The following is a 24159-nucleotide window of genomic DNA, read 5'->3' on the forward strand; positions in this document are numbered from 1 at the left end:
TTCTTTCTTCTCCTATCTCCAAGCTGTGTACATTCACCAAAGTCACGGGGGAGAACTTATAGGTCCAGAAGTCTCATGAGTTTTTTTTCTGTGTGTGTGTGTGTGTGTGTGTGTGTGTGAGGCAATTGGGGTTAAGTGACCTGCCCAGGGTCACACAGCTAGTACGTGTTAAGTGTCTGAGGCTGAATTTGAACTCAGGTCCTCCTGAATCCAGGGCCGGTGCTCTATCCACTGTGCTATCTAACTGCCCCATGAGTTCTTTTGACCTCCTGCTTCTTTTTCTCTTCATCATCTTCTTCAGAGATCATTCAGTCCCACAACATAAACTAGCACATCCATGATAATCTGGAATATCTATATTTCCAGGACTGTCTTCTCTCCTGAGCTTCACTCCCATATCTTATATTGCGTCTTGAACATCCCTTCTTCTATGTCCCAGGAATCATACTAAGCATGAAATGTCCAAAATCAAACATGGCAAACTTTACTGCTGAACATCACAAATAGACTTTTCAGATTTTTCATTTCTATTGATGATGCTACCATTGTTCCAGGCACTCAGGTTTAAATATGGATGCTATCATTCACAAATTCATCCTCTTAATCCTATATATTCATCCAATCAATCACTCGGACTTTTATAACTTGTCATTACAAATGTCTCTCAGACTATCACATTCTCCCTATTACATGCCAGCATGGTAATTAAGGTCTTCATCCCTTCACTCACGAATTACCAAGACAACCTTTACTTGTATTGTCCTTATTTGAGCAGAGACAAAGAAAAATGGGGAAAGAAGGAAAAAAAAGGAGGTAGGGAGGAAAATGGAATAAAACAAACAATTACCAAAAGAGTGGAAAATGACCTTCCCCTCAAAAGTAAATTCTAGTCCCAAATGAGTTTCCAGAAGATGTAGGGCTCTCCCTATAGAGACTTGGGACCTGTGGGTAGATGGAAGTTACTCATGTACTCTTCTGTGAGAAACAAAACTGCTATATATGAAAATTCTTCCATGTTCCCTGCAGGATAAGGATAGCACTTCTAATAATGATAGATTCCCTGGCAGTGCAAAGGTCATCTAGATAGAGGTTCAAGCCAAATCTTGCCAAACAGAAGACACCCCACTGTTCTTCAGGAGTTCATTGGTGATGTAAAGGACAATCCAAATGGAGGTCTGCTCTCATCCAATGCCAAGAAAGTAAAATTTTATTTAAAAAGTCAGTAAATCAATTAAGTTGAGGACATGGGTTGCTCCCCAAGAGAGATGAGACACTCAAGGCTGATTAGAAGCATCCCTTCACATACCAGCTAAAGTCTCCATATCTAACAATTATAACTATTACACATATGCCTTCTCCCTCAACCAAGGAATTCTCACTCTGGACTCATATGAGCAGCGACTGAGTTTAATCTTCAAAAAGTCTGGCCACCTAAAATGAGGGCCAGACTCATGTTCTCATGCCATTTGTCTCATCATGTCCCATCCCCAATACCTTGGGGAAAGAATACTTGAAGCTTAGGTTTGGCTCATATCTAGGACTGAGTGGAACAGAAAAGTATTTGTTAAGTGTTTGCTATATGGCAAGCACTGTGCTACGGACTGAGAATGCAAATAGAAAAGAGATGGACCCTGCACTCAAGGGGCTCACATTCCAATTGGTGGAGACAGCACATAAAAGAAGATTCATGTTCATATTTAGTTCATGGCAGATGGGAAGGCCAGTTAATACTTAAATTCTGTCAGGGAAAGTAATGGGGCATTAGAAATGCCCCCAAAGACCTTGTGCAGCAATGTAAAGACAGATGGTCCCCAATCAAGAGGAGAACAATTCTGGGGGTCAGAATGTAGTAGGACTCAGGGTACTTCCAGCTGAAGGAAGGATGTGTATGTATCTGTGTATGGGAGGGCAGGGAGAGTTGGCCTTCAGCCCACTGTGGACATTCTGTGTTTTGTGGGAACTGTGCAATGTAACCATGAAGTTGGGGAAAGGAAAGATCCATGTCTCCTCACTAGCCAGTGATGCTTAGATGCTTACCACAAAAGACTATCACAAGCATTTATTAATAAGGACTTAAAACAAGTGGCAGTAAAACCTACCATCATATTCTTCTGGAAGGGTAAGAATTAAAATCATAAAAAATCATAAAATATTTCCCATGGGAATTTTATATTTCTTCTTGACTCTGTACTAGTCAAACATTTCCTTCCAGGTCTATGTCTTCTGACATGACATGACTTGGGCTTATCCTCTAATCATTGATCATCTTTGATACAGAAACTCCTCCTCCTGACACCAGTCACCTCTGATAAAGGGACCCACTATCTCTTGGGAGTGAATTCTAAAGAAGGTCTTTCTGATTGGATATTCCCATCTTCCAATTGTTGCTTGATCACCTACAAGCAGGCAAATAAATGCAAACCAGAAGAGGTAGCTAGGGTCTGGGATACAGATCAGATTTGCTCATGCAGGTCCTGTGCTTTAGCTGCCATATGGCTAGGGGTGATGGGGAGGGGGAAATGTTGTCCATCCCTCATCTCTCAAAACAGAGGTTCAAATATTTATGACTGGGTGTGGCTCACTCCCTTTTAAAGATCCATCCATTCAATGGCCAGAAACCTTAAATTGCTTGAATCCTTCAGCACTGACTAAACTCAGGTGGGGCAGTTATTCCCTCCCTCTTGTGTTAAGCCTTCATAGGGGGAGGAATACAGAAGAAAAAGGAAGCATGGTCCTTGAACTCAAGAAATTAAACCTCTCATTAAGGAGAGAAGGTAAAATCATTTAAGAGTTAGAATGCATAAAAAGGTATGATGATGTATAATTAAGTGAATATGTTTCTTGGCTAATGTTACAGCCTACTACAGTGCATCAATCCTGCCAATTACTGCCAGCTTCATGTGCCTTCAGGACCATTTTCATCATGCAATTCCACTGATCAAAAATCCCTTTTGGCATCCCAGTTAGTGAAGGATATAATCCAAACTCCTCATTTGGCTTTTTAGGACCACTCAGTAATCTATCTTTGCAGCTAGTCTCCTCATTGGCTTCCATATACTTCATTTTCATCCTCCTTTAAATTTCCCACTTAGATGACTTCTCCTTGCTCTTTTCCCCAGACCCCATCCTCTCTGACTACTGAATACTATCTCTTATTTCAAGGTATAGTTCAAGTTTTGCCTTTATGACGCCTTCCCCGGCTTTTTGGCATGTAGAAATCTCCCTCTTCTTTGACCTATGGATCTTATGGTCTGCACCACTCACTTGGGCACTGAATTATACATCATCATACCTTTCCATGCATTCTAACTCTTAAATATTTTTACCTTGTCTCTACTATGAGACTTTTAGTTTCTTTAGTTCAAGGACCGTGATTTATTTTTCTTCTGTTCCCTTTTGCCCATGAGGCTAAGGCCTGATGGGTTAAGACACAATGTTTCACACAGAATACTGTGTGTGCTCAATATCTGTTTAATTTAATTCAAATGGATATAGAAAGTGAGCCTGACTCATGCTTCAGGCACTGGAGGAGGACCATTTTGGACAGAACTTGAACTGTCCTCCTGGAGAATAAGGAAATCTTTACCTGCAAATGTCACTGCAAATTTCATTGATCACTGCCACCATCATCATCAGAAGTAGCATCAAAAGTCATTTAGGAAGCCCTCACAAGCACATAACATTGTGCTAAAAGCATTCCAGGCTTATCAGGGACAATCAGGCTTTTTGGCATTTTGGACCAGCATGAAATTCACTTCCAAATTATTGTAAAGGGCTCTGACCCATCTGTATATGGACAGTTTTCTTTATTAAGATTCCTGACAAAGGAATTGGCTTTCTTGAACTACCTGTTACTTGGATTACTCGAGAGTGCTCCTATTTCTGGCCTAATGCCTACAAATAAACTCACAAATTTCTTCCCACCTATTTCATTGACTGCCCCCCCCATTCTCCTAAAAATAATCTCTACCAAATCACATTTAAAGAGACAGATATTATCTCAACACAGTAACAGCCTTAAGCCTCTGGATTGTTTTATTATTTTTTATCAAGTGTCCATTTTGTTGTTGCTGTTGTTTTAACCTCTTAGATGCACTAGTGCTTTCTTCATTGTTTTCATGAAAAAACTATTCTTAGTGGACAACTCAAGGGAAGTGCCTTTCCTTTATGGGAGAAAACTCTGAATACCACCCCAAAGGAAAATAGATAAATGCCTTCTTCCCTTTTTAAAAGGACAGAGTTTTTCTAGCCATTTTAACAGAGTGCTTTCATCTGCAGTAACCCTGGCAACAAATCAGAGAGACTCTTGAAAAAGCCTATCTATACATAATTAAGAAAAAAGAAGAAGAGAACATGATATTAAGGAGCTTAGACCCATGGAGACAATGACTCAAAATCCTTCTTATTGTATTTCTCTAGGGTTTTATTTGAGAAAAGCAGCAGGGCTCTGTGTGTGTGTGTGTGTGCGTGTGTGTATACACACATAAATAAACATGTATATATGTATGTGTATGTATGTGTGTGTATATGTATATGTATATACACACATATATCACATACATATATACTTGTGTGTGAGTGTGTGTGTGTGTGTATATATTTACTATAAAATAAAAGGGTTGGAATAGCAAATCTTTTGTGTTCCTTATAACTTTAAATTCTGTAATCTCAAGTCTTATTGGGGGTTGAAATTTATGCTTGAAGATGTTGACCTTTATCTGTAAGAGACACTGAGAAAAATGCTGTAAAGAGGAATTTCTAAGCCAATCCACATTACATCTAAAGTGCTGTATCATTTAATATCCCTTCCACTAATAGTAAGCCCTTTTTATATATACAGGTGAACTTGACCAAGTTAATTTATCTCTCAGGGTCACAGTTTTCTCAGCTATAGAATAGGGCAGTGTGATCTAACTTATAAGGTTACTTTTTTTTTTTTGGTGGGACAATGAGGGTTAAGTGACTTGCCCAGGGTCACACAGCTAGTAAGTGTCAAGTGTCTGAGGCTGGATTTGAACTCAGGTCCTCCTGAATCCAGGGTCTGTGCTTTATCCACTGTGCCACCTAGCTGCCTCTCTAAGGTTACTTTTTAGCTCTAGATGCTGGGAATGCTTTTAGCCTGGTATAATTCTTTTAAGACCTTTGTCTGTGAGACTTTGTTACTTTTGCAGGAATAATTTGTTGAATTGAAGTCCTGTATTTGTGAAGGGAGTTTCTATAACAATATCTCATAATGAATCACAGCTCCAACTCGTTGCCCTCCTCTCCCTAAAGAGTCCAAAGCATTAAGTTATGCATTATATACTGAGAATACAAAGACAAAATGGAAACCAGGCCCTGCCCTCAAAGAGCTTACTTTCCACTAACTACATGTATCCTTTAACTTTGATCCTTCCTATCGATCTGTGACACAGTAGATAGTACACTGAGTCTAGGGTTAGGAAGACCTGAGTTCAAATATGACCTTAGTCACTAGCTGTGTGACTTTGGGCAAGCCACATACCCTTTGCTGACCTCAGTTTCCTCACCAGTAAAATGGGGATAATAACAGCACCTACCTCCCAGATCTGTTATGAAGATCAAATGAGATGATATTTGTAAGCTGTTTGGAATGTCACCCAGAACATAGTAGGTAATTAATAAATGCTTATTTCTTCCTATCCCTACTACTACCAAAATGCAAACTCATCCCTTTATACAGGCATACGATTATATTTTCTGTATCCTTCTGGTTTGGGCTGCAGTTAGTCTTAGGCTCTCCTTTAGCTGTTCAGGCCTCTTTCTGCCTATAACCCAATGCTGAATAGTTAATAATTACTTTGAACAATGCCTTCTCTGAAGATGAAATAGAGCAATTTTTTTGTATGGAGCTATGCTTTGAACTGTAAAACCTAAGTTAAATAAACATGCCACTAGGGGCAGCTAGGTGGCACAATGGATAAAGCACTGGCCCTGGTTTCAGGAGGATCTGAGCTCAAATCCAGCCTCAGATACTTGACACTTACTAGCTATGTGATCCTGGGCAAGTCACTTAACCCTCATTGCCCCACAAAAAAAAATAGTAACAATAATAATAATTAATAATTAATAAATAAACATGCCATCTTACATGAGGAAGAGAACAAACAGGTTATCTATCTAGCCTCTAATCTAGAATATGAATCCCATCTAACACCATCTCTGGTAAATGATTCTCCAACCTTCCCCTGAAGAACACCAGTAAAAGAAAACTCATTCCATTTTAGATGGTTATAATTCCTCATACTGAGTCAAAATGTACCTCCCTATAATTTCCACCTCCTACTTTGTGCCCTACTTCTACTCTTCTCTTTATGGATCAGATATTATCAGGACAACCTGAGGTGGCTCCAGAAGAGAAACTGGGGCTGGTGACTTTGCACAGCCCTCCCTCATTTAAATCCAATTCATTGCAAGTCATGACATCTGTTTATGGTCCTCTTCAAACAAAGGACAAAGAACATGGATCAAATACAGAGAAACGAATGCCCAGTACTATCAGTGCCTGAACTCTGGAAGCTTCTAATCTAAAGCTAACTGTAGTGATACAGACATTTCTAAGACAAGCATTAGTTAAGGTAAGTTAAGATAATACTGCAAGCAAAGATTGTCCCTATCTATCTAGGGCACAACAGTGAACCTATTGGACTTTGCAAGTAGTTATTCACCATTCATTACTTCAGGGAGTTCTTTCTGTTTATTGTTATGTATACGGGTGGGAAATTCTTAAAAGCTATTTGTAAGACTGATAAAAATTCTTCACAAATTCTGTCCTGTCAGAAGCAAACCTGAAAATTGTACTTTAGCTCAGGTCTAATGGGCTGCATGGAGTATTCAACTGATTTTCTTTCATGTTTTAATAGAATCCTATCTAACACTGGCTTTCTACTACAATGTTTTGTCATTGACTGATTCAACATATAATCCTTCCCCAGTGCCCCATGACTTGGTTGTTATTCCCTCATTTTATACATTGGCATTTGATTCCTGTCTCCAGTATAAACCACTTTACACACATCCTCATTCAGTTTTTGGAGTGTCATGTGGATTGATTCCAAATGCATTACTAACATCAACATCTGTACCGGCAAATTCTTCCTGTCTAAAGGTGATATTTCCAGAGAATGTTGTCTTTCTGTTCACTAAGCAGTGAGAAATTTCAGGGACCTGTTACTCATGACTGAACTCCTTTTTTCTTCTCTGAAAGAAGAGTTCATCTCTTGAGACCGTGTCCACTGTTTTAGTAATGTGGCATGTTAAGCAGATTACTATTTCCTCATGGATATATTACTGGCAAGGAATACCTAAGACAAAGGTGTCACTTCTACAAATAACCGATCACAGAGAATGGGATAGAGACCAGACTTTTGATTTAATATTAGGAAATTCCCAAATAAGGAAACTCAATTTGCTACTGCTGGTTGTAGTTGGCACCTTCTCCATAACTAAAAGCCTATAGTGTTGCCTAGACGGTTAAGTGACTTGCCCAAGGTCATGGTATATGTCAGAAGCAAGATGTAGACTCAGGTCTTGCTGGTTTCTAAGCCAGTTTGCTATCCACTAGAACACACTGCTTTCCAAAAGGTGATAGACTACCAAATGGCCACTCAGTGGGGATATTATTGAGGGCATTCCTATATTCATACTCTTAGGCACTGAAAGAAGTTCATTTTGCTAATGTCTCCTCCAGGTGAGAAGGCTGCACTGATAAATCATCAGAGATGAATTCTATTACTCATCTTAGCTGGGAAATCTGGACAGAATAGCTTAGGGGTTTAAAATCTATTACTGGGTAGGACCAACATGCACTTACAATGTCTTCTATCATCAAAGGAGTAGATTTCAATATATTTTCCATAACTCTCATCTCACAAGCCAACCATTTCTTCATTAATAGCACTGTCTTTATAAGCAACCTGGGACCTTTCATAAAACATCTTTGTTATAACCTTAACTGTTGATCTTATGCAAAAGTTTCTAAAATGTTGGAATTCCTTCTGGTTCTATAGAGGTCAGTTCTCAAGGGTGTTGGAAGCACCATCTTATGTCTCTAGGAATTCACTTTCTGACCCCTCCCCCTCAACTATGAGGAGGCACCAAATTGTGTGAGATTTGCTGCATAATTTCAGGATTTCAGTTCAACATCAGACACCCCATACACACTAATTTTGTTCCTTGGGCATAATAATAGTATCTAAGTCCCAGGATTCTTGTGAGTATCAAATGAAATATTTGTAAAGCACTTCGCAAAGTGCCTGGCACATACTAGGTGTGTAATAACATGTTAGTGCTTGGTTGAACTGTGTAGAGAGACCTTTAAGAGCTAAGGTATTATGCCATGGGCAGACTCTGGGGAAGTGGACATGGATGAAAATAATGCAGAGTTCCACACTGTAATTTCCTCATAGACCTGGTGATGCTTGACAGGAAAGAAGGAAGGAAGGAAGGAAAGGGAAAGAAGGAATGATGAAATATGTTTTTATGTTTTTTGTTTTTGTTTTTTTTTTCAGGGCAATGAGAGTTAAGTGACTTGCCCAGGGTCACACAGCTAGTGTCAAGTGTCTGAGGCCACATTTGAACTCAGGTCCTTCTGAATCCAGGGCCAGTGCTTTATCCACTGAGCCACCTAACTGTCCCCAAAATATGGTTGTTTTTTTTAATCATTAAGCAGTTATGTGCTTAGCACCATGCTAAGTGCTGGGGTTACAAACAGAAAAGCAAGGCAGTCCCTGTTCTCCAAGATGCTCATATTCTAATAACAGACACAACACATAGATGGGTTTAGCTGTAAGTCAAAGGTCATGTAACTCTTAGGGCTCAGCAGCAGAGCAGATGGCAATGCTTCTTTAATGTTATTTCCACTGATAAAATCACACCAGGTTCTGATGTGGAACTACTTGTCAGTGCCAAGGACTTTCTTTCCTGGGTTTTTGGTAGCTGTGGCTGCAGCACCTGCAGGAGCAGTTGCCAGGCTTCATCTCCATGGGGAAAAATCAGGGAGAGGAGGCTTCCCAGGATAATGGCTGAGGGCACTAGGCTGAAAGCAGGACTCATGGGGGAGGGACATGTTGCCACTCCCAGGACTTCTTGGACTTACCTGCCTGTCAGCAACACCTGGCCAGCACTTAGTATTGGGTGGAGGCAAGGAAAGTATGTCCTTCTCCACAGTGATTATTCCCTCAGTGATGAATGTGGGGCCCAGGTTAGAAGCAGGACAGGGAGTGTAGTGCACACTATTATTTCCCAGGCTCTTGGGTTCAAGGTTGTGGTCTATCTTCACTGGAATCTGAGGGGAGGTGGTCAAAGTGGTGGTGACAGTTTGACTTACCATGACACAAGACATAGACATAAAGGACTATATAAAATAGGCAGCTGTTACAGTGAATAGAACACTGGGCCTTGAGTCAAGAAGACCTGAGTTCAAATTCAGCCTTAGGTACTTCCTAGCTCAGTTACCCTGGGCAAGTCTACCTTAGTTTCCTCATCCATAAAATGAGGATGATAATAGCACTTAACTCGCAAGGCTATTGTGAGGATAAAATGAAATATTTGTAAAAAACACTTTGCAAAGCTCAAAGTCCTACATAAATGCGATCTATTGTTGTTATTGTCATTACCACCTAGGCATACACTACCACTTTTCCTAAAATCTAGCCAGAAGGGATAAGAGAGAAGAGAAAGGGCAGTGTCAAGTGGTCCTCAGTGCTTGGGGATGTTGGTCTATGACTCCCTTAGGGAAGAAAACCAGTCTCATTCTTCTTCTTGTTACCTGGAAGCCAAAGTAGATAGATTAGGTTCTGTCATTCACTTGGTATGTTGACCTAAGTTTTTATCCCACTCCTCTGGGCCTCAGTTTGTCCATTTCTAAAGTGAAAAGACTTGAATTACATGATCTCAAATTCCCTTCTAGCTGTAACATTTTATAATGTCCATGACTCTGGCCTTTTTACTCCTCCTCACATACAACCCAGAATATCAGGATCTCAGAGCCTTGGGAAATGCTGTCCCCTGTGCCTGGAGTGAACTTTATCTTTACTTCCACCTCTGAGAATCCCTAGTTTCCCTCACACCTCAGCTTTATGCCACCTTCCACATGAGGCCTTTGCTAATCATCTCCCTGCCCCCATCCCTGCCCACTGCCATTGTATTTCTCAAAAAAAAAATACCTTTATTTATTTTGCATATATTTTGTATAGAGCACCATTGTGGTAAAGTGGACAGAAAACTGGTGCTGGGGCCAAAAAGACCTTGGTAGACATCTAATCTCTGACATATACTAACTATATCAATCAATCAATCAACATTTATTAAGTGCCTGTTATGTGCCAAGCACTGTGCTAAGCACTACGGAAACAAAAAGAGGTAAAAGATAATCCCTGCCCTTAAGAGGATAGATAGATAGATAGATAGATAGATAGATAGATAGATAGATAGATAGATAGATAGATAGATAGATAAGTAGATAAGTAGATAAGTAGATAGGTGGATAGATAGAGATAGAGTTTGTGTGTATACACACATATATGTACATCCCCTTAATGGCAGGGATTATCTATCTTTCTATCTATACACACATATACACACACATATATCCTTATATATAGATCCATATATATATATATGCATATAAATCTATTGAGACAGACAACATACAAATATATAAAAAGCAAGCTATAAACAGGATAAATAGGAAATAATTAACAAAGAGAAGGCACTAGAATTAAAGGGGGATGGAGAAGGTTTCCTACTGAAGGTGGTATTTTAGTTGGGTCTTAAAGGAAGCCAGGGAGGTCAGTAGTCAGAGCAGAGGAGGAAGAGCATTCCAGGCATAGGGGACAGCTTAGAGAGAATGCCAAGAGACAAGATGGAGGTGCCTGTTTGTAGAACAGCCAGGAGGCCCCTGTCACTGGATCAAAAAGTACATTTCAGAGAGTAAGGTAAAAGAAGACATCGGACAAAGCATTTTGTTCTCAGAATATAGACAACTGTTAGACTTTTTTTTTCAGGGCAATGAGGGTTAAGTGACTTGCCCAGAGTCACATAGCTAGTAAGTGTCAAGTGTCTGAGGCCGGATTTGAACTCAGGTCCTCCTGAATCCAGGGCCAGTGCTTTATTCACTGTGCCACCTAGCTGCCCCTCAACTGTTAGACTATCAATTTCAGAGAAGGTACTTCTTAACCTGCTCTGATAGGAAATTCTTTACTAAGCTCCCTATCAGTAAAATCATAGGTCCAGTTCCTATGCCTAAATTTTGCATTTATCCATATGCATATATGTCTTGAAGGCAGGATTATTTCCTTGTTTGTCTTTGTATTCTCAGTGTCTCAGTATACTATAGGCATGGATTAAATGCATGTGTATTGATTGATTCTATGGGTGATTTCTATAGTTCGTTCTGTAGGATCTTTTTCTATCAGATATATGACTCTGTGATTCTATCTCAAGCCACTTTATAGCTTTGAGAAAGCAATAAAATGATGAAAAGGAAAAGAAGGAGGGGGAAAGGAATGTGCACATATCACAATAGGAGCATTGAAAATGTATGTTCCTAGATTAGTTTTCCATAGACTTCTTTGGGTCTATCATCCTTTCAGAGGGTCTTCGAGGTCCAAACTATTTTCATAATCCTACTAACATGTTATGTGCTTATTAAAATAATCCTCTTTTTTTTAACTACATATCTGTGTGAGGACAGATTTTCTTCATATACTTCAACCAAAACAATATATCACAACAGATTGACTATGGAAACAGATATGAAAATCCAGCTGTCTTCTATTAAACCAGACATTAAAGAGATTTGCAAAAATAAATAAAACAATTCTACTCTTCTCACTAACCTCTTTTTTGCTTTTGAAAGTGTAGCTGCTTTTCATAAAAATGTGTTATGTTAACATGCTATTATTTTTATTTTAAATGAATTATTAAATAAGTATTTAAAATTTAGCAGTTTCAATCTCTACAGTAAATATCAATAGTTAATATAAGCCATGCAAACAAAAGGTCTTTGGGGTCTTCAATAATTTTTAAGAATGTAAAGTCTTCCTAAGAACAACCAAAAAAATAGAACCACTGATCCAGGGTAATGCTTTAATTTCTTATCATTTAGTAGGTACCTGAAAGGCACAATATACTCCTTGGGGCAAAAAAAAACCCAACCTTTTTGAATCTTACCCTTAAGAATTTTATACTATCAGGGTAACAAGATGGATTCATTTATATATCCTTTGCTAAGAACATGGCTATGGCTAAAATATGGGTTGAATTTTAATGAACAGGGAACCAGTTATATTATAGGGGTTTTTATTATTTATTTATATATATTTTTTTGCAGGGCAATGAGGGTTAAGTGACTTGCCCAGGGTCACACAGCTAGTAGTGTCAAGTGTCTGAGGCCGGATTTGAACTCAGGTCCTCCTGAATCCAGGGCCAATGCTTTATCCACTGCACCACTTAGCTGCACCCCTCCCCCAATATTATAGGTTTTAAGGATACAAGGAAGAGAAGGGTCTCAGTATGATCATTTAATATGGAACTTGGGAATGGCTGAGTAACCTCTCCCTACTCCTCCTTAACGGGGGAGAGGGGGTGCATAGTGAAGACTTTCGATTTTTCCAGAAAGAAAGAAATAAGACAAACAAACTGGGGGGAGGTGTATTAATCATATGATCAATCAAAAAGTATAGTTATGAAAGCTTGGAGAACAATGTCTATCCAAAGGAAAAATCATTGAATAATCCTTTCCTCCCACAGGTGTTCCTTCAGGTCCCCGAAATGTCATCTCCATTGTCAATGAGACATCCATTATTCTGGAGTGGCACCCACCACGAGAAACAGGAGGCCGTGATGATGTAACCTACAACATTGTCTGTAAAAAATGCAGGGCAGACCGACGAAGCTGTTCCCGTTGTGATGACAATGTAGAGTTTGTGCCCAGGCAGCTGGGTCTGACTGAGAGCCGGGTTTTCATCAGCAGCCTTTGGGCTCACACTCCCTATACGTTTGACATCCAAGCAATCAATGGAGTGTCTGGGAAGAGTCCTTTCCCCCCACAGCATGTCTCAGTCAACATCACGACAAACCAAGCTGGTGAGTCCCAGAGGCACATGGTGTGGCTCTCTGCTGTCCTGTTTTCTCACTTGTCTTTCTGTCTACATGTCTGTGGATAATTGTTTTGTTTCATTTGTCTAATCAAGAGAAGCAACATTAAAAATATGACTTTTTCTTGCACATGTTTGGATACATACAAATAATCGATATGATAATAACATCACGCTTTCTATCAATGATGAACTGGGGTAGCAAATCAGTGTATTCATGTTACAGAAGACATAATAGCTGTATTTCATTTATATTTCCAAGATGAAGCAATGAGAGAGTTTCGTCTTTCCAAGCATGAAGGTCAGGAGGCAAAACAATAAGAAAGTTGAATACCCAGGGTCTGGAATTTAGCACTGGCTTATTATGAAACTCAATGAATATGTGTTGAATAAGTGAATGAATGAGTGAAAAGATTTACTATATATGAAGGAAGCATTGTGATGTGTGCACATGCATGCATTGATTGAGAGGTTCTAATCACAGGTACCTGAATCCTACTTTAATAGAATTCCAGCCAAAGATGGTCTCCAAGAAAGCCTAAGATAAATAGATAACATTTTCTTCAATATATTACATGTAAGGAATTTGGACAAGTTAATTGGAGAACTCAAATTATAAGAGCACATCACCCCAAATTTTCCTTTTAAAATGAAATCATAGAACATTTTCCTTTTCTGCTTTTTATTTCCATATCTCTTTTGCTTTCTAATACCGATTATACTTGTCTTCATTTTTTTCTCATTCTCTGTCCATAATCTAGCTATTTTCTTTTCTTTTGAATCCATTCATTTGGTCACTTATTCATTCAAAAATGTTTATGGAGTATATACTATGTATGAGGATCTGTACTAGATGTTTTCAAAATAAAAAATAATTAAAGAGGGGCAGCTAGGTGGTGCAATGGATAGAGCACTGGCCCTGAAGTCAGGAGGACCTGAGTTCAAATCCAGACTCAGACATTTGACACTTACTAGCTGTGTGACCCTGGGCAAGTCACTTACCCCCAATTGCCTCACCAAAAAAAAAAAATTAAAGAGAATTATATAAGACATATTCATTGTCCTCTAGGTCCTCATATTCTAGGTGGAAAGATTTATAAAAACAAGTAATGAAACAACTATGAAACAAAAGGAATTAAGGACTATATTGAGGGCCAGGGTGGTTACTGATGGTATCAAGAGTAAATTAAAGTTTACACCAACCCAAAGGCCTCTAAGACAATAAAGATATTCAGCCCAATTCCTAGATAGGGAATTTATCTCTGTGACACATGTTGTTTAGTCATTTTCAGTCATATCTAACTCTTTCTGACCTCATTTTGGGGTTTTCTTGGCAAAGATACTAGAGTGATTTGCCATTTCCTTCTCAAGCTGATTTTACAAATGAGGAAACCGAAGCAAATAGGGTTAAGTGACTTGACTAGAGTCATACAGCTGGTAAGTGAGGGCAGAACTGAACTCAAGAAGGTAAGACTTCTTGACTCCAGGCCTGGCATTCTATCCACTATACCATCTACCTTGATTAACTGTCTGACTGATTGGCTGGCTGTGACACATATGAGATTAAGCTCTGAGCAGTTTGCAACATTACCTGTTTTCTATGATAGGAAATGAGGACTGATAATGGAAGTCCTTCCTATAGCACTGTGGTTTGAATTAGTCCTTTAAATAAGAGTAGTATTTCAATAGAGAGAAATGGGAGGGAAAACACATTTTAAGGTGGAGAAAATACTACAAGCACAGGGTGTTTTTTTCCTTCCTTCCTTCCTTCCCTCCCTCCTTCCTTCCTTCCTTCCTTCCTCCCTCCATCCATCATTCCCTCTTTCCTTCCATTCCTAAAATTTTTCTTTTCTTTCCTCTCATTCCATACTTTCCTACTACACTTTTCCTTTCCTTCCTCTGTTTGTTTCCCCCTTCCCCTCATTTCTGTTCTCTATTGCTCCCCTTCCCCCATCAAGGTCTCTTTCTGCCTATTTAAATGCCAGGCATCTTTGATAGCAGATGATTCTTGGCAATTGATTGTCAAGATGGGAAAGAAAAAGAGGTGTTATAGGAAATTTTGGCTGTCCAGATGGCTGCTTTGGGGTGGAGTGTGTGTGTATTCATGTGTGCATGTTTGTATGTATGTGTACGGTCACGCATTTTTCTGCATACATGTGGAGTGATAAAATAAAGGTAGAAGTGTGGAAGCCTCCAGTTGGCGACCATGGCCTCCAGTGCAATGGAGGCAAAGGTTATTACAATCATCTTGAGAAAAGAAAAGTAAATGGTAATTCCTGCATTATGTTGAACATGTAACACAGGCAGCCTTTGTTAACAATATTTCCCTTGGAGAGTTTAAGGCAGAAAACTGGCTTAAATATTTTAGTATCCCAACTTCTGGGAATAAGAATTCTGTCAGACTGTCATGTTATGTTGGTGCTTGGCCGTCATTTCGAACTTTTTAGCCATGTGTTAACAAACCTGCCACTTAGATCTATTAGCTTTTATTCCTGCTCCTTCCTCCACTTTTTTCTCCCATTATTCCCAGACCTGCCCATCTGCTTATCTATACATCTGCCTTCCATTCTAAATCTGAGGAAATATATGAGTATTCCAAACTTTTATTTTTAATCTCTATCCATTTGCTTGTGCATTGATACATTTCTTCAATTCTTTGTTCTCCATTCATCTCTACCATACTTTGTCCCCTGTCAACTAAACCTTTTTTAGCCTCTATATGCCCATCTTTACTTTCACTGCCATCTTTCTTTTGAAATGCTGGCATTTTACCATGAGAACATTTGGCCTTAAAGAGAGCTCCACCATTGCTCAGCTGTGACACCTGGATAAGCCATTAAAAATAGAAAATGGTTATGTGTTGGTAGAACACTAAGATATGTGCCAAGTGGGTATACATGAGGATGCTGGTTTGAGGGAACAGAAAAGGGAAGGTCAGTGGGATTCACAATGACAGATTCTGAGTATTTTTCCTATAGTTGTGGTTTGTTCTTCATTTTTGAAGAGCATCAGTGACATCGTGGTTGATGTCTTGGACTTAAGTGAGGTAGAGGTGCACATTCTTTCTCCCTGGGTTATTGAAATCCAGGAGCAGACAACTGGTGATGGCCTGGGGCTTAGTGAATGAGGATTCAATATCTTACCAAGCTCTAGGTGCTCCACAAAGCCTGCTTCAGCTGCCTTCATCACCATTGGAACAAATTATTCTCATCTGCCCCTTCTGGGGAAAGTCTTCACATTTTGGGGGCATACATTCCCCTAATTCACTGACCGATTTGAGGCCTGTTGGTTGTCTTCAACCTGGTTTAGCCCATCTGTCAAGATGGCACACACCTGGGTGTGGCTTATGAACATGGTACAGCTTCTGGGAGCCCCAGGTGAGTTGAATGAATGATGGACACCAAAGATGGATCAGAAGCCCTGAAAAGGGCTCTGCAAGCCTTCACATCAGAGGCGCTAGCTCTCCTGAACCCCTCATACATTCCTCTTTCTACATAGGAAACAATTACTCATGTATTTTATCTGCTGTTCTTTGTCAGTAATTGCTCTTTATTTAATTTTGTTTAATGGTAGGGTGGAATGTTCTCTGAATAGGAATAAAAAGAACCTGGGTTTGAGTTTGGACATCTTAGGAGACCATCTAGACCAACTTCCTTATTTGCAATTGAGGGAACTAAGACCCAAAGAGGTTCAGTAACTTGCCCAAGGTGATAAACAAAAAGTTTTAGAAGTGGGATTTGCATTCAGATTTCCAGAGTTCTGGCTCCACCACTTACTAACCATAAGTGTGCCCTGGGAGAGCATTAAAAACATCACAACACATCACATGTATATTTAAGTTTTGCAAAGTACTTTTACCAAAAAAAAATACATTTCTTCCTTTGAGTTGAAGCCCCAGAGAGCTTATGTTTGTGTAGCCTTTGGAGGTTTGGAAAGCACTTTAGAAATCTTATCATACTTGATCCTCACACTACACCTGTGAGACACAGAGCATAACTATAAACATTCACCAAGCAGTTAGGTGGCTCATTGGAGAGCATACTGTACCTGGGGCCAAAGACTTGAGTTTCAGTCCTACCTCAGAGGCAAACTAGCTTGGTTATTGCATCTCTCAGGGCTTTTGTTTTCTCATTTGTAAAATGGGCATAATTATAGTACCACCTCCCCCCCCCAGTGCTGTGGTGAGGATCAAATGGGATCACATATGTAAAGTGCTTTGCAAATTTTAAGCCACTATATAAATGCTGTAATAATATAATAATAGCTATAATTATTATTATTACAAAAATGAGAAAATGAAAGCTCAGAGGGATATAATCATAAAGCTTGTTAGATTCGGTGCCAGGACTGAACTTGAGGCCCATAGCTCCATAGCTATGTTAGGCTGCCTTAACTCATTGGGGCAAGTCACTTAGGATAGAAAGCTAGAATGAATTTTGAACATCATCTAGTCCAAATAACTTATTTTATAGATGAGGAAACTTGGGGCAGGGGTAGGGGTTAGGGTGAGCAAAGTGGATTGCCCTAAGGTAATACAACTAGTAAATTGCAGACCTGGTATTAGGGGTTTTCTCCAAATCTAATACTGTTGTGCTAAGATCACACAGCTGTCTCAGTTCTATTTTCCTATTACTTAGTCTCACAAGCAACTTAGTGAAGGTTTTGTTTTTCTTTATTGTTGTTTTTTCTAGACCTCTGATTTCATTTGTATAGAGAGCTCCCAGGGAAGACCTTTCTCTACCACTGCAGATCACAACTTCTTTGGAATTTGAGAGTCTTTTTTAGGGAGCTGCTTAAGGGCACTCAGAGTCTAAGTAACTTGCTGGGGTCACACAGCTAGTAAGTGGCACTGTAGGTCATAGGTGGGACTTGTGCCCAGGCCATTTTTGGCTCTGAGGACAGCTCCTTTTCTACTTTGCTATGCTGCCTGTCTACTTCATGAAATAGTTCATATCATAAAGAGTTTACTCCATAAACTGGATTCCAAATTGTTACTTTCAGCCACATCACTATGGAAAATAAAACATTCCCAATCCCTTATCTCTCTGACATTGTTTCTTCATCTATAAAACAGATACAGTAACACTTGCACTTCCATATCTCATAGTGGTTGTGAGGACCCAAAAGAGGCAATTCACATCAAGTATGTCATAACCATAATGTGTTTTATAAATGTGAGTTTTGCTCTTACTATATGTTGAGAGGATTATTGTAATGTATTTTAGTCATAAAATACAACATATATCTACATATTTATTCATAATATACAAAAAGGATCCTTATCCCAATTCTTCCCCTCCTTACGTTGTATCTTGGAGCATTGGCCTCTGCAAAACATAATTGACAGATTAATGCGGTTCACAGGTGCCCTTAGATTCAGGCACTGGTTGCTAAACACTTGGGCTTGAAGAGATTGAAGGGTAGGGATGGCTGACTGCTTCCTCAGATCCATTGCTTGGCTCAGATCTAAAAAGTGAGGAGGTATACATGTGTAAGGGCTGTAGTGTTTTCCTGTATTACCATAGTACTTTGTTTCTTCATAAAGGAAGTGTTAAAATTGTGAAGCATTGACTACATACTCTAGGGCAATGTGGTAAGAGTTTGGGAATTGAAGCTAGGGGACCTGGATTAAAACCCCAGCTCTATCAGCACAGGAACTTACTATGTGCCAAGAACTGTGCTAATTGCTGGAGATACTAATATAAAAGCAAAGGCAGTCTCTGCTCTTGAGGAGTTTACATTTTATAGGAGAGGCATTACAAATAGAGGAGGAAGGGGCACCTTGGTTTACAGTATAGGTTAGTAATTGGGACAATAAATTGACACACCCCCATCCAGGAACAATGGCAGAGTTGATTTGGTTATAGTTCACTGGTCTATAACTAGAGGATAGGATAAGGAAGGAAAGAGTAGGAGTGTAAGATAATATGGCGATTGGCCAGGAATTTTGAGGGGAGATAGAGAGGAGGAAGAGAGGTGAAGCATGTATAGGAGGTTCCTGAAATAAAGTTACAAGAGAGGAAGTTATCAAGGGTCAGTTATTCAACTTCTCAGAGACTTGATTTACTCATGTGTAAAATTAGAGACTTGGACTGGATGATCTCCAAGGTCTTTTAAACCTATGACTCTTTAATTCCACCATCCTAATGATCAACCACTTTGGGCCTGGGAGGATCTGATTTCTTTGTCCCAAGATCTCCCTTAAAAGGACACCTACTAAACTCTTTTGGTCACAAAATTCACTCTGGAGCACATCACTAAAGCCCAACTCATGTGCTACTGCTATTTCTTCCATAAAGCCTTCTCCCCTTTCCCCAACCCCAACTCTAGTAGAAAGTCAAAGACTTTCCCAATCCCTCTTGATTCTAGTACCTTCCCTTAGTTGATTATTTCCAATTTATCACAGATATGTATATATAATATATATATATAGCTTGTTTGTAAAGAGTTGTTTGCAAGTTGTCTTCCCCATTAAACTTTAAGCTCCTTGAGGGAAGGGGATGTTTCTTTTTAACCTTTCCTTGTATCCCTTGCACTTGGCCCAGTGCCTGACACACATTAAAAGCTTAATAAATACTTACTGACTGACTGACTCTTTAGACCCCTAGTAATACTTAATATGACCCCTTCCCTTGCTCTTATCTTGCACCCTATAATGTCAGTTACATGTGGATATATTTCCCCCCATTAAATGGTAAGCTTTTTAGAACAAGTGTCTGTTCTCTTTTTCCTAGCAAAATGATTTGCATATAATAGGTCTTAATAATTATTCATTGAATGGAATTGGATTATAGGATAATAGGTATGACATTGAAAGGGGTCTTAAAGATCAGTCCAACCCTTTTACTTTACAGATGAAGAAACTGAGGCAGAGAAGTGAACTTACCCAAGGTCATTGAGGTAATTGGTAACAACTCCAGGATTTGAACTGAGGTCCTTTGACTCTATATTTAGTACTTTTTCCATGTCACCAACCTGCCAAGCCCTCAACTATTTTCTCTCTTTGGTGTAATGAAGAATATTAATATTCTCATAGCTTTGATAAGTTTGTGACTCTGTGAATAGGTCAGTGGTAAATAACTTGAGTGATATGTAAGTGTTAAATGACTGAAAAATTATTGCTTCTCAATAGTTAAGTAAAACAAGTGTTTACTGAAGAATAATCATATGCTGATAACTGTTCAGGGCACCATAAAGTGGTTTCTGATAAGCTCTGCAACTATACTAATAGCTGTAATCTCTAAACAATGAAGTCTTTTTTCTTTGTTTATCCCCCTCACTGTATTGGCCATGAGAAAACAATGGATGAATCTAGGAAGCTAACAAGGCCAACTATGCAAACTATGCTAATTACTAGGGATACAAATACAAAAGCAAAGGAATTCCCAGCCCTTAAGGAATTTATATTCTACTGGAGAAGCATAACACATAGAGGAGGAAGAGGCTCTGAAAAAGAGTCAATAATTTTAAGGTTGGTGAAAGGGGCAGTCAATTGAAACAGCCTATCCAGGTACAATGGTAGAGTTGACTGAGAATGCCTGTCACTTTTTTTCCCCTCTGCGAGGTCATATGCATAGTTGGGTAAGGAATTTTGAGGGGAGATAGAGAGGAGGAAGAGAGGTGAAGTCAAGAATTCCTGGGTTCAAATCCTGCCTCAGATACTTACTATCTGTGGGATTCTGGGTAAACTGCTTAACCTCTCTCGGCATCTATGAAATGAGGATAATAATAATAGTACCTACTATTGGGAGGATCAAATGAAATAATATATGTAAAATGAACTATAAATCTTAAAGGGCTTACTTATTATTATTTGTTCCTTTATATACCCCACTCCAGAATCTGAAAGACTCAGTCTGATGTCACAGACTTTCTATTATCTTCTAAATCTCTGAAAATTACACAGGCTCCAGGTCACATAATGCATATCCTCAAATTGAGCCAACCCATGTGGCTCATCTGAGAGTGAATGAGGCCTGTTGGCTGCCACAGTTGCAATCTGTTGTGTGGCACAGTTCAAACCATGGACAGCTTTTCCCTGACATTGGAAAGAAACATTGGTGTGAGTGCCCAGAGTTGAATCTCATGCAGTATGTGTTGCATTGCTAGGTCTCATACACTGGAGTAGGTTAGACAGTTTGAGGGCCTTGTAGGCCTTTGGCTTGGAGTGAAGCTTGTTGCATTACTGATGTCAGACACATTTTGCTGCTGTTCTCAATCCTCTGATGTTGTTTCCTTGTTCAAGGAGAGGTGGCGTGGAATGGTAGGAAGAGCATGGTGTTGGAACCTCCAGGCCTGGTTCTAGCCCTTGCTGGTTGACTTTTGATGCAGTGAGTCACTGCATCCCTCTTAACCTTGGGTTCCTCATCTCTAAAATGAAGGCATTGCATTAGATCATTTTTTTATTAATTAAAAAATTTTTTTTTTTGGTGAGGCAATTGGGGTTAAGTGACTTGCCCAGGGTCACACAGCTAGTAAGTGTCAAGTGTCTGAGGCTGGATTTGAACTCAGGTACTCCTGACTCCAGGGCCGGTGCTTTATCCACTGCGCCACCTAGCCGCCTACATTAGATCATTTTTGAAAGGGATTTTCCCCCTCTAAACTTTTGCAGCAGCAGGAATTTAGGTAGCAGGATTTGCTGGCAACTGGACATGGTCAAGAAGGACTGAGTTCAAATCTGGCCTCAGACACACTAGCTATGTGACGCTGGGCAAAACACTTAAATTCTGTTTGCCTCATTTCCCCAACTGTAAAATGAGTATCATAATAACACCTATATCCCAGAGTTGTTGTGAGGATCAAATGAGATAATATTCATAAAAGAATTTAGCAATGCCTACTACTTAATAATTGTTCCTTTCTCCTCCCACAACCCCCCACCATGTATATATGGAGGCAATCAGGATTAAATGATTTGCCCAGGGTCACACAGTATCAGACAGAAATTTGAACTCAGGTCTTCCTGATTCCAGGGCCACTGCTCTATCCACTGAGCCTCCTAGCTACCCCTACCATTATGTGTCTTAAAGCCACTCATGGCTAAGTATAAGGATTGTACCACAAGGTTGCCTCATGGCTTTAGTATTCAGTCTTATTGTTAACCAGCAATGTCATACTATGTAAAGGAATGATCCAGATACATTTGCATTTTACATGACAAATGAGGGCCAGTTGTTCTTCTCCAACTATAGGTCCAGAATGGAGGGCATTACTATTGCTGGTGTTAATGCATTGAAGTTAGCTATGAGAAGGAAATTTTAGATCACCAAAGATATGAACTAAAAGAAGACAAACCATAACTGGAAATTCTGGAAATTCGATGGGGCAAATTCAGTTGGAGGTAAGGAGTACTCAGAAGACAGTCTGCCCATGTCAGGCTTGGTGGTCCCAAACTCCATGGTGAAGTTGAAAAACCTCAGCCCTGTAGAGGATACAAAATGTAGGGAGATAGCAGAGAATGGTGGAGATAGTTGAGCCTTGGAAGAGGATGGAATCTCAAGGTTGAACATCAGACACAGGAGAAATGAGGAAAAGGTCTTCTAAGGGGAGAAGGTGTGACCCTCCCCTCCAGCCAAAGAAAGATGTCACTGTGCCCCAGTCAAGCCATTCAAATTACAACTCTGAAATAAGCCACTAAGCAGCTTCAGAGAGTTGTGGGCTCACCTTCCTGGAGGTCATTGGCTTTGTCTGGTACTGATGATGTGTCATCTTATTCAGAAAGGATTCCTAGTGGATCAGAAATCAATCAGCCAATCAGTAAGATTTATTAAGCATGTACTGGATGCTAAGCACTGGAGAAACCAAGACAAAAATGAAACAGCCCTTGCCTTTTTGGAATAGAAATACTATTGGGGGAGACAACACATGCATATGTAAAAATATAGAAAAGCTAAAGATAATTTAGTGGAGGTAACACTAAACTGGATAAGGGTCAGGAACAGTTATATGAAAAATGGTTGCACTTGAGATCGGATTTCAAGGTATTAGGAACTGTAAAAGGCAAAGGTGAGAAACAAGCAAATATGGGACAGACATTACAATCATGGTATAAAGACACAAAAATAAAGTGTCATGTAGGGAATTGCAAGAGGTCCATTTGACTGGACTGTAGGACATGTGGAGGGAAGAAATGTATAATGTGTCTAGAAATATAGGTTTGAAGTCAGGTTGTGAAATACTTTAAGTACCAAACAGAAGAGTTTATATTTGATCCTAAACGTAATGAGCAGCAACTAAATGTTATTGCCGTGCTTTAGGAATATCACTTTGGCAGCTGTGTGAAGGATGGACTGAAGAGGAGGGAGCCTTGAGGTTGAGGGACCAATTAGAAAATCATTGAAATGATCCAGGAGAGAGGTGATAAGGATGTGTGAGTAGATAGAAGGTGTATGAGAGACTTGGTAGTGGTGGAAGAGACAAGACTTGGAAACTTGGATATATAAGATAAGGGCAAGTGAGGAGTTAAGGATAACACAGTGATGGTGAACTTGGGTAACTGGAAGGATGGTGGTACCTTTCACAATATTAGAAGAGTTTGGAAGAGTGAGTTCATCAGAAAAGAAGTTCTGGTTTGGAAATGTTGAATTAGATTCCTATGAGATATAACATTTTTAATGTTGAGTGAGCAGTTGCACGCTCAGGACTAGAAAATGAGAGTGATTAGAACTTCACATATAGGTCTGGGATTCATCTAAAAAAAAAGATGATAATTAAACTCATGAGAGCCAATAAGATCACCTGAAGAGAAACTGTACAGAAAAAGTATCCAAAAGAAATACATTTAAACATCACATCAAAGCTGACAATATTATCCCCAAACATGACTTTTTTAAAAAAATGATGGGTTGTGAATAAAAAAACAGAAAATACATACCCAATACTCATTCATCCAGCTACTCTCTGGTGCTCTGGACCAACACCCAGGCTTTATCTATGTAACAACAGCTGTGGTCTATATTATCCAATTGGGTTGTTAGTTTCAATCAAATTGAGCTAGAGATTTTGCTTTATTTTGTTCTGCATAGAGGCAGCTTAAGTCTTG

General features: G+C 39.4%; 1 protein-coding gene across 6 annotated transcripts in view; it reads left to right on the forward strand.

Annotated features, from left to right (window-relative positions):
- Positions 1 to 24159, forward strand: part of EPHB1 (EPH receptor B1) — a 745891-nt gene that overhangs the window by 557415 nt on the left and 164317 nt on the right. For all 6 annotated transcript variants that reach the window (XM_043997284.1, XM_043997282.1, XM_043997279.1 and 3 more), the window contains one exon: positions 12772 to 13107. In XM_043997284.1, coding sequence (XP_043853219.1) covers positions 12772 to 13107 — 336 coding nt within the window. The remainder of the gene's footprint in view (positions 1 to 12771; positions 13108 to 24159) is intronic.

Source organism: Dromiciops gliroides, chromosome 3 (assembly GCF_019393635.1).
Source record: "Dromiciops gliroides isolate mDroGli1 chromosome 3, mDroGli1.pri, whole genome shotgun sequence".
Classification (NCBI taxonomy): domain Eukaryota; kingdom Metazoa; phylum Chordata; class Mammalia; order Microbiotheria; family Microbiotheriidae; genus Dromiciops; species Dromiciops gliroides.